Source organism: Phyllobates terribilis, unplaced genomic scaffold (genome assembly GCF_046119375.1).
Source record: "Phyllobates terribilis strain yellow unplaced genomic scaffold, ASM4611937v1 Scaffold_13__5_contigs__length_258822181, whole genome shotgun sequence".
NCBI classification, from domain to species: Eukaryota; Metazoa; Chordata; class Amphibia; order Anura; family Dendrobatidae; genus Phyllobates; species Phyllobates terribilis.
In genome coordinates this window covers 130,800,330-130,812,363 of record NW_027362773.1, presented here as the reverse complement: position 1 = coordinate 130,812,363, position 12,034 = coordinate 130,800,330, and the positions used below count along the sequence as shown (strand labels likewise).

Below are 12,034 nucleotides of genomic sequence, written 5' to 3'. Positions count from 1 at the left end.
TCTCAGGGGTCTTGAACCTGCGATAGTCTAATCACTTAACACCGGATTGTAGTATAACATGCAAGTCAAGCTCTCATATCACAAAAATCCCAGATGGTAGCAATGGGGGCCTTCAGTAGGTTCCCCACGATCGCACTGTGGGGAGCTGATGGAAGCCAATGTGCAAGAGCACTGGCAAACGCGCCATATAAATGCCACTGTCAGACTGACATCAGCAGTGAGCGGAGCTCGGCTCAGTCCTCAGCCGACATCTGTGTCTTATTAAATCTACCTGGTATGTATCACGCATGGAGCGAGTTCAGCTCCTGAGCCCGCTCCACGACAGATATATCAGTTAAGGGGTTAAACACAATGCACAAATACAATGCACACAGCAAGTGTCCCCTTTCCCCAAGTGTAAGTGATATGGACATGATCCCCTTGCCCTTGTGTCCTGAAACTTTCTTGCACAGTTAAAAGACGCACGTACTGTTCATTTCCACAGAAAAATGACGACACTTCTGTCTTTTTTTTTTTTTAAGTGCTCAATGCCCAAGGGGGGTGCTCTGGTAACAGGACATTTCTCAGGACAGCAAAACAAGACATTCCCCTTGTGTATCTTTATTCTTATAACACCACAACTGAATCAATGTGGGACGACCACAGATTGCAGCAGAACTGCGGCACCATCCTGACATACTTGGAAGGATCTTTAGGATATCCCAGAGTTCTTACCTGTGCGTTTGTGCCTGGTACATGCATCAATTCCTTACGGCTCATCCTTTATATACAGTACTCTATAACTAGCTTTTTTCTAGAGGGCTGAATTTTTAAGGTGTTCTAGAGTCAGCTGAGATTTTCTGAACTTTTGGAGTTAAACAAACAAAAAAAAAAGTACAATATAAAAGGCTGAAGCTTTGGCCCTCCTTGTTGCAGAGACATTAACTAGGGCATGTCACAGAGCAAAATAACCAGCATCTAATTGATGCGGTGGGGGAGTGAATATTGTGTTTTGGTCTTAATTTTCACTTCATTAGAAATATTAGTTTGGAAACCATCATTGCATGATTAAGGACCTGGAGGTCTGAAACACGTCTGATTATCATCACCCCCCCAAGGGGTTGTGACTTTATTTAACCACTTCGCGCCAGAGCCTGTTTTTGCCTTCGTGACCGGGCCAATTTTTTCAATTCTGACCACTGTCACTTTATGAAGTAATTACCCTGGAACGCTTCAACGGATCCCCCTGATTCTGAGATTGTTTTTTCGTGACGTATTGTACTTCATGATAGTGGTAAAATTTCTTCGATATAACTTGCGTTTATTTGTGAAAAAAAATCGGAAATTTGGCAAAAATTTTGAAAATTTTGCAATTTTCAAACTTTGAATTTTCATGCCCTTAAATCAGAGAGATATGTCACACAAAATAGTTAATAAATAACATTTCCCACATGTCTACTTTACATCAGCACAATTTTGGAACCAAAATTTTTTTTTGTTATGGAGCTATAAGGGTTAAAAGTTGACCAGCGATTTCCATTTTTCCAACAAGTTTACAAAAACATTTTTTTAGGGACCACATCACATTTGAAGTCACTTTGAGAGGTCTTTATGACAGAAAATACCCAAAAGTGACACCATTCTAAAAACTGCACCCCTCAAGGTGCTCAAAACCACATTCAAGAACTTTATTAACCCTTCAGGTGCTTCACAGGAATATTTGGAATGTGGAAGAAAAAAATGAACATTTAACTTTTTTCACAAAAATGTTACTTTAGACCCAATTTTTTTCTATTTTCACAGGGGTAACAGGAAAAAATGGACCCCAAAATTTTTTGTGCAATTTCTCTTGAGTGTGCTGATACCCCATATGTGAGGGAAAACCACTGTTTGGGCGCACGGCAGGGTTTGAAAGGGAAGGAGCGCCATTTGACTTTTTGAATGTAAAATTTGTCTGAATAATTAGCGGACGCCATGTTGCGTTTGGAGAGCCCCTGATGTTCATAAACAGTGGAAACCCCCACAAGTGACACCATTTTGGAAACTAGACCCCTTAGGGAACTTATCTAGATGTGTGGTGAGCACCTTGAACCCCCACAGCTGCTTCACAGAAGTTTATAATATTGAGCTGTAAAAATAAAATTTTCACATTTTTCCCACAAAAACGTTTTTCATCCCTTAATTTTGCATTATCATAAGGGTAACAGGATAAATTGCACCATGAAATTTGTTGTACATTTTCTCCTGAGTACGCTGATACCCCATATGTGGGGGAAAACCACTGCTTTGGTGTACGGCAGGGTTCGGAAGAGAAAGGAGCGCTATGTTGGCTGGGATAGGCAGCAGACACCATGTCACATTTGAAGAGTCGCTGATATGCCGAAACAGCAGAAACCCCCACAAGTGACCCCATTTTGTAAACTACACCTCTCAAGGAATTCATCTAGGGAAGTAGTGAGTATTTTTTAATTTATACCATTGGGCAGTGAAAAAAGCATAATTATATTACCACAAAAAAATGTTTTACCCTCAGATTTTACATTTTCACACAGGGCAATGGGTAAAAATGGTGCCGAAATGTGTCACACAATTTCTTCTAAAAGTGGCAATACCCCATATGTGGCTGTATCGTACCGCTTAGCCATACGGCGAGATCTGGGGGGGACGGAGCGCTATTTGACAATTGGAGAACAAATTATTGTAGAATAGGCATTTGGATTTGGGAGCACAAAATTTTCTGAATTTCTTTTGGGGGGCAAGGGCCATTTCGCTTTTCCAGAGCCTTTCTGCTACCAGTAACTTGGAAGTCCCTTAGATTTTTAACAGATGATGGACCTGAGTGGGGACTAGCTTTTTTTGAGGACCGAGTTGAAGCTTTTATTTGGAACATTTTACGTAACATTTATCCGGCGCTCTAGGCTGAGCACTTACATCGGGGTTTCCATCTAAATTTCCAAGTGATGTAATTCAGATGAAACCCCTGCGGGATCCATTCACTGTAATGAGGCAGCAGATTTACTCTGGACTCCGTCTGGCCTCTGTTTAGTGGTGTCCTTTTTTTCAGAAGTGCACAAAACTGTGGCCAACCGCACTTTTATGCACGCCTAAAACAAATGACACCGTGGGATCCCAGGCTAGACGGCGTCCACAGTAGCCTATATCTGCCTCATTACAGGGAATCTTCCGTCATGGGTTCTGGCTGAATCACGTATTTCAGAGATTTACACGGAAACTCTGGTGTAAGTGCACAGCGCAGAGCACAGGATAAATGTAAGGCTCTGCGCCTTACTGCGATCTTTGGGAGACATAATAAACTAATCAGTAGCAGGTGAAGAATTGGTTTTATTTATTTTTTACGCCGTTCCTAGTGTGATATAACTGATTAGATTACTTTATTCTTCAGGTCGGTGCGATTACAGAGATACCAGATTTATATCGGGTTTTTATGACTGACAGCTGTCACACACTAAAAGACGCTTTTTTTTTTGCAAAATCTAGTTTTTGCATCGCCTTATTTTGAGAGCTATAATTTTTCCATATTTCGGCCGACAGTCATGTGATGGCTTGTTTTTTGCGGGACGAGTTGACATTTTTATTAGTAGCATTTTTGGGTAAATAACATTTTTTGATCGCTTTCTATCCCGTTTTTTGGGATGTAAAATTAATAAAAACCAACAATTCAGGAATTGTTTGAGGTTTTTTTTATGCCGTTCTGCGTGTGGTAAAAGTGATCAGGCAGCGTTATTCTTCGGGTCAGTACGTTTACAGCGATACTACACTTACTGTATATTTTTTTAGGTTTTGGCGCTTTTACACAATAAAACCATTTTATAGAAAAAATATTTTTTTTGCATCTCTTTATTCTGAGAGGTATAACTTTTATTTTTCGGCTGATGGAGCGGTATGGCGGCTTGTTTTTTGCGGAACAAGATAACGTTTTCAGCGGTACCATTTTTATTTCCATTTTGCTTTTTGATCGCATTTTTTTCCACTTTTTTGTTTGGCGATATGAGGAAAAAGCATAGTTTTTTGCTCCGTTTTTTATTTATTTTTATTACGGTGTGCACAGAAGGCGTTAATTAGTGTGACAGTTTTATAACTCGGGTTGTTTCGGACGCAGTGATACCAAATATATGTACTGTTTTTATTTTTGCATAAATATACGGATTTATCGGTTTAATATTTTATTTATTTAGTAATTTTTTTTTAACAGTTTAAAAACATTTTTTTTTACATTTTTACTTAGTCCCTGTATGGGACATTAATTTTTATTTTTTTGATCACTGATCTCATGTAATGTAATAGACATGTATTACATTACATGAGATCTTCGCTGACTGTTTCAGTCAGTCTTCTGCCTGGCTTCAGCTGCAGGCTGAACCAGGCAGGACACCATATATGGCAGATCTGGAGGCGGTCATGTGACCTCCAGCTGCCATAGCAACGTCAGGTCCTGGAAGGTATAAGGGGGCCGTCGGAGAGGTAAGTGGACGACCCCCTCTCCTCCTGCTGTCTTCTATATGCCGCGATCACTATAGATCGCGGCATATAGAAGACAGCAAAGGGTTAACATCACTGGGACCTGATCCAATCAGGTCTCGATGATGTTCCCTGTCAGAGCTATCGCTCTGCACCGCTCCCGCAGCGCTTGCAAGACCCTGGGGGTCCTGAGCGCTGCGTGACCACCCACCGTTTTTAAACGTCCGCGCTGCACAGAGCCCAGGCAGCGCGGATGTTTATCTACAGTGGGCGGTCGGGAAGCGGTTTAAAAAAAAAAAAAAGTATATATAATAAATATATATTTTAAAATATACAGATAAAGGACTTACAGATTTTAAGAAGATTTCTACATGCTGGATTACTTTTCCAATTGTTTGATTGGGATTAAGTGTCTCGTTCCTGAATGGGGCGGATGTGCGCATGTTTGACCTCCGCTCCATTCATTGTCTATGGGACTGCGGAGTATAAAGCTTGGCGGCTATTTCCAGCAGTCCCATAGACAATGAATGGAGAGACTGTCGAGCATGCACAGCTTCGCTCCATCCAAGACGGCTGCAAAGAGCAGCTCTTGGGTTTCTATAACCGCGACATCGAGATTGCTGGGGTGCCAATGGTCAGACTCAGAGCGATCAGCCAGTTACCCCTGTCCCATCATTTTCAGGAACATTCCCTTAAACGGGAAATTACCTGTCTGGGACAAGAGAACTAAACCGCAAACACCAGAAACAGAAAATGCCAAACAGGTTTTTTTTTTTTTATCAGATTATAATCCTCCACCATGAAGATACAAGAAGAAAAATACATGTCAGCGCTCAGGTCTCCTCGTACTACAGTATAAGAGGCGTCAGACAAGAACATGTCCAGAGAAGCTCAAATAATGAGAGTGGAAGCAAAACTCATTTATTGAAAAAGCTTCTCTAAGTTTATCTGGTCCACAAGCGAAACCCAGCAGGTACAGAAGCAACCTCCGGGTATTAGGATGGACCGCTCATCACATATCACTGCAAGGTGCCAGGAGAAGGATCCCAAAAGCACAAGCTCTCCCTGCCCTCCTCACACAGACATTACACCTCTATAAATCACACACTGCGGATCAATGATGGGCCTGAGAGCATCATGGTGATACGAGACTCCATTTATAAGAAGCACTTACCCTGGGCGATCACATCATCGATTTTCTTGCCCTTCAGTTCACTGATGACCTATCAAGAGAAAGAAAACATTACAGCAAATGCTGATCCTGTCTAATAACACAGACTGCAGCCAAAAGTGGTAGCCCTGAAAATACTGCAGTCAACAGTGGTGCACCCCAGCAAGCCGAAAGTGGCAGCACTGAAAATACTGCAGCCAAAAATGGTGCACCCCTGCAGGCCGAAAGTGGCAGCACTGGTCAGATATGGTCCGTTTGTACGGACATGAAGAATGCAAACACTTAACAGTCTATATAGAAATATCCAACAGGGATAGAAGAAGATGCTCTGCTATACTCACCTCTGGTGTCGGCACCATTCCTGCGAATGCAGCACTGGTTCTCGGGGAGTTTGCAATCCCTGCAGCCCATCAGTGTCCGCTTCATTCTCACCATCAAATAAATGACACCAGGGGAAGTGAGAGCAGCTGTGACTCCCTCCTGGGGTCAGTTTTGTCCGATGGAGGGGAGAATAAAGGGATGGCGTGACATAGTATCACGCAATCTCTGAGAGAGCAAGTGCCGACTCCACAAGAACGGTGCCACCACAAAAGGTAAGTAAGTATTGCGGTTATTTTACTTGGGGGGGGGGGGGGGGGATTGTGATTGAGAAGGGGTTGTTCTATTAAAGGAAACCACTAACATCTGCTATAGGTGGCCAAGACATATGATGTATGCGCCTCAAATTTTGTGCAAATCAGTTAGAGACTGGCATTTGTAGATCTTCCCCACTGACCTGTACTTACGAAGGTGAAAATACGTCTTTGTTCACACTGCGTTTTATGCTGTGAGCCTAAAGTTTCTGTTGGAAACCTTTCCCTGACATATTGTAACACTCCCATAGGTCCCCATTCATCAGACAGGAGGTCAAAAGTGTGTTCCTTACACCTGTCTGGCAGGTACATGGTTTGTATTACTGTATAGGAAAACGGAGCAGACTGCACTTTCCTACACAGAGGGACTCTGAAATAAGTGTATATTGCATGGCATAAGTATTTTTTCCCTCCCACAGAGTCCCGTAGGGTGGACGGATCAACACATCCACCCTAACTATGGGCACTCTCAGGTGTTTACCTTTTGTATGCACTCAGACCTATATGCATGGGCCAGGAAAATCTACATATATTCCCAATGTGTCCATCGACCACATGTATGTGAAAGGGTGTCTTTTAGACATACCGCCCACTAAGAGAACTTTAGAGGAACTGACTGAGCTTTGCAATGTAGGAATAAGCAGCAAATAACATTTGGAGCTTGTTAATGTGACCAATGAGTGATGCATCTCCAGTATACAGCTGCTGTACAAAAGGTGGGGTGTTACACATTTCCTGCAAAAGGCATTCCCTTTATTAGGCTTCTACATAGCAGATTTTGCTTTGCGCAGCACAGTAGGTGTTAATACCTTATCAGCACGCTCCTTGTCCAATTCAATGCCCACACTTTCCAGGATCTTCTTTATGTCACCGATGGAAGGGTTGTCATTGCCGCCGAGCAAGGCCAAAAGATATGATGCTACGTAACGCATACTGTTTAACAGAAGATGGAAAACTATAAAAAAAAAAGAAGTTACAGCCTGTCCCTAATCTATATCTAGGCGTTTATTAAGGATTATCCTTCGTATAACTCAAATAGGTAATCAGACCCACAAGACCACCATAATCAGCTAATTGAAGGGGCTGCAGCAGCTTCGGCACGTGGTGGTCTCGTACACAGTTCCATACGCAGTATAGTGGTTGTGCCTTGTCCTCCTGCTATTGGGCAATGACTTGCCTGCTCAGAACGGAAATCCTCTCTAACATACCTGTATACAGGCTGAGAATGGGGACACCTAGTGACGGCACCTAGGAGTGCAGCGGAAGGAGATACACACCTTTCAGCACTTAAGAGTCACCACCCATAAGAATTGAGTCACTGCCTTTTCCCACATTTTTAAAAGGAGGCATTTAGATGTAATCTTTTTTTACTCACTTATATTGCGCCATCCATTCCACAGCGTTTTACAGACATTATCACTCTCCCCATTGGTGCTCACAATTTAGATTCCCCATTAGTATGAACCCAGAGGAAACCCACGCAAACACGGGGAGATGTTGCAGATGTTGTCCGTGGTGGGATTTGAACCCAGGACCCCAGCGCTGCAAAGTAACAGTGCTAACCACTGAGTCACCCTGCTGCCCCTTCCCGCTGAGGTCAATTATCGTCTTAACACTTTCTTTTTTTTTTTCTCCTTTCGTCTTAGGAGCCACATCTATTTTATATTTCCGTCGACAACTTGCATTTTGCAGGACAACATTCACTTTACACTATAACCTACCAGAAAAAAAATTCCAAGAGCGGTGACATAGTGAAAAAAAATGCAATTCAATAATTGTTTTTTTTTTTTGGATTTTACTCTTATGGGGTGCTGTAAAAATGACTAGTAACATGTTTAGTCCTATCAGCAGGACTACAACAAAAACAAAACTTGCAGGTTTTTTACCTTTCTTATGTACAGCACCGCTACAGTGCTGCAAGTAAAAAAAAAACAAAACGCTGGAGTGGTGTGTTACATAAAAAGGGTGAAAAAAAAACCTGCAACTCAGAGGTAACAGTCACAAGCTCTCAATGCAAGTCCAGAGAGCGGGGAGGAGGCTCTCAGATTGCAGTGAAAAGTGCCCTCCAGCAAACACTGCAGTGATCCGGCAGGTGACAAGGTGCTGGAGAACGACCGGAGTGGCGCATACAACAGCAGAAGACGGCGGCTGGTTAGTATAAGGCTATGGGCCCACGATGCAGAAATGCTCCGGATTTTTCCTGAGCGTTTCTGCATCTCCCTGGCAGAAAAAACGCATGCGGATTGTACATGCGTTATTCCTGCCAGGGACAAGCGGATGTGAAGAGTTCTTCACATGCACTTCCGCATGCGGGTTGTCAAGCGCTTTCAGCATCACTTGGAAAGTGCTTGACAACTTGGTCACACTATATAAATCCATGCAAACGGCATGGATTTATATAGTGTGACCAAGTTATAGTAAAAGAAAGGTAAAAAAATAAAAATTATACTCACTTTCTGATGGCCCCCGGTCTCCTCCAGTGCGTTGGGAGGCTCGCGGTGACCTGTCAAATGACGTCATGGAAGGTCCTATTAGACCATCACAAGACGCCCAACACACCGGGGGCCATCAGAAGGAGAGTATAAGGTTTTTTTTTTTGTTTTTTTTTACAGGTCCAGAGGAGTCTCCTCTTCTTCAGACCCGGGTACCATCCGCACATTGAATCGCTTTAATATCCCCATGTGCACATGTAGTCATGCGGATATTAAGCGATTCAATGTAAGTCAATGGCTGCGAAAACGCTGCGATTACGCAAAATAAATGGTAGTGCTGCGGATTTTTCCGCAATGATAATAGGGGAACATGGCAGACTTTCTACCAAGCGGTTTTTAAGCGTTTCTGCAGTGGAATTGCCACTGCGGAAACGCTTAAAAAACGCATAGTGGGCACACAGCCTTAGACTAAGTGCAGGGGCCTTACATTAGTGGCACCATTCCAGCTTGGAATAAAAAGAAAATAAAAATGCTTGAATGGAGCTTTAAGAGGAAAATTAAATTCAGAAATTCACATATTAAAAAATAAACACATTTATGTTGGCATTTTCTCAGACCTGTAACTTTCTTATTTCTGTAAATGGAGTGGTATGAGGGATTTTTTTTTGCACACCAAACTGACATTTTTAATAACTTTGATTGTATTTTTTGGTGATATGCAGCAACCAAATAAGTTATAGCATTTTTTATTTTACCATAGGAGTTTAATTATTTTCATAGATCGGACTTGGGGCATGGCTGAATACACTTACATTTATTTAGCTGGGGAAATGTTCGTGGGCTAAGAGGTGATTTGAGAATTTTTTTTCCTATTTATACATTTTTCAAAACTTTATTTTTTTCACTCCAGTAGCGGACTTGAACCTGTGGTTGTATGATTGCTTATAGTGAAGGATGCAAATCACTGCCGCACACGAAGCTGACCCTGTGGCTGGACTTACCAGGAGGGAGGCGACTGGTAGCTTTCAGTGGGCCACCGGCTGCCATGGTAACTCAGCACCCTGCAATCGCATCGCAGAGGACTGATGGGTGTCCAAATGAATGGCGCTATGAGATTGCCAATGGCATTTAAAGGGGTTGTTCGGCCTTAGACCACAAGTCTGCAGTCACCATGTGACTGCAGACTTGTGAACCATTACATCACACCAACTGCACGGATTCTCTGTCAGTAGGTCATGTGAGCACACCTATGCGATATACATACTCCCAGCCACAATCCAACTAGAAGTGTCTGACCTTGCTTACCAGGCTTGAATTGTGCAAGTCTAGTCTGAATGTGGTCAGGAGTATGCAAATCACATACTTGCGGTCACGTGCCCCGCTAATGGCACCAAAGAATCCTGACAGTGTGCATGTAGTAAAGATTCACAAATCAGCAGACTTGTAGCCCAAGGTTGGACTCCCCCTTTAAGTTATTAAAAAGTGATTGGAGCTCCTCTAATCCCTGCTGTTAGATTCAGGTGCCGACTGTGTAACAGCAGATATTTTGCAGCAGTCCCATCATCTAGCAGAGGATGTGTGTGGGGATATCCTCTGGGGGTCATACTCTTGCATTCAGTTGAGCTTCGCAATCTTACTAGGGTGGGCAGCCACTGTCCTCGCTCCATACAAGAGAGGGGGGCACTTGGGGAGCATTAGTCATCCTCTCCTCAGGACGGGACCCCCACAGAATACACAAGCACTGCCATAGTACCGGATGGGTCACCTCAGACTGAAAATGACCCATACTGCAAGGCGGTTAATAAGTGCCCCCCTCCTGCATTGATCGGTGCTCCCACACTGCTGTGCACATGCAGCAGAGAGGAGTGTGCTGTCCGGGTCTCTGCTGCTGCTACACCCATGTGTCAGTCACATGGAGGGAGAAGTAGGGTCAGTACCGAGCTCCTCCCCCTCTCTAACACCTGTGCCCGCCATTACCAACCGGCACTTACTTCACAGTTCACCGTTCAGCACTCGGGCAGGAGAGGAGAGAGCTCCGCGCGTGCTTCCTCTGTGGAGGCCGGGAGGGAAAAGGCCGCTGACGGGGCGGGGCTATACACAGGAACATCCGGCCGCGGCTGGGGAGAAATGCATTATGGGACACGGCGCCATCTTGCTACACTCAAAGTGAGGCGCAGGCGCAGTGCAGGGTAGGAGTGCAGCGCTCCTCAGGCTAGTGTCTGTCCACGCTATGATATTCATTGCCTTCCCCATAAGACTATACCACGAGTAGCAGAGCAGTTGGCTGCTATTCCTTTCTATAACTTTGTGGGGTCACCTGAGGAGGTGGGAGGGATTCTCACAAAATTTGTAAAAGCAGAACTTTTTTTTGGTGTTCAGTCTAAACTTAAAATGGCCCCATGCTCTTGTTTGGTCGGTTCTGTATCTTCCATTGACTTCCAGGGAGAGACGCTCTCATCCTTCCGTTTGCATTGAAAGTCTGCAAAAAAATATGTTGAAAGTGCACAAAGTGTAGTTCACCTGCTTGCGACTACTTTGCCTTTAAGAAGGGGAGAATTGGGGTCAGAGGTGACCGTCGCAGCAGTGGAGATGTTGGCAATAGCTGGAGGTATTTCCACTTTAAGAAGGTCTTTGGGCTTCTTCCGTTTCCATTTTTCGATCCTTGTAAAACGCCCCTTTTTTCTCTCATTCTCATCCGTTTTGCGCCCAGGTTGCATCTGTTTTTAAAAACTGAAGCAGGTAGACTGAACCTTTACTTACCCATTAGTTAAGACATGTCCACAAAAAAAAAGATCAGTTTTTGATCAGAGTCATGGATCAAAATCACCTATACAAGCAGGGGTGTAATAATAGGTGTAGGGGTTGCAGTCACTCCCAATCCCTGAAACAAAGGGGCCCAGAAGGTGCCTTTGGCCCATATGAAAAGACCATTACGATTAAAGACTTGTAATAATTACGGGCCACATTGGAGCTTTTGCATTCAGACCCACAAGCTTCAAGTTCGCCATTGCATATAGGTCCGGGAAATCACTTATACAGATGGCATCAGTGCACAAGCCGTGTGCTGTCTGTGATTAATATTATAATGGATAGAAAAGGATTTGTATTCACACGTTCAGTATTTTACATCAGTATTTGTAAGACAAAACCAGGAGTGGAGTAATCAGAGGAAAAGTATAATAGAAACACGTCACCACTTCTGTATTTATCACCCACTCCTGATTTTGGCTTATAATTACTGATGTAAAATACTGACCACATAGTGAACGTGTGAACGTGGTGTTATGAGAAAAATACTGATGGTAAAAACTGACACACGGATCAAACAGTGATGAAAATAT

At 43.4% G+C, this 12,034-nt stretch overlaps 1 protein-coding gene across 3 annotated transcripts in view; it reads right to left on the bottom strand.

The window, feature by feature from the left end:
* Window positions 1–10,821, bottom strand: part of RPLP2 (ribosomal protein lateral stalk subunit P2) — a 55,375-nt gene extending 44,554 nt beyond the window's left edge. For 2 of the 3 annotated variants that reach the window (XM_073658691.1, XM_073658693.1), the window contains exons 1-3: window positions 10,685–10,821; window positions 7,071–7,194; window positions 5,633–5,681 (exon numbers count right to left, since the gene is read on the bottom strand). In XM_073658691.1, the coding sequence (XP_073514792.1) occupies window positions 5,633–5,681; window positions 7,071–7,193 (172 nt within the window). In that variant the 5' untranslated portion in view covers window position 7,194; window positions 10,685–10,821. Of the gene's footprint in view, window positions 1–5,632; window positions 5,682–7,070; window positions 7,217–10,684 lie in introns of all 3 variants that reach the window. The other variant, XM_073658692.1, reaches the window with a different exon arrangement.
* Window positions 10,822–12,034: the final 1,213 nt, after the last annotated feature.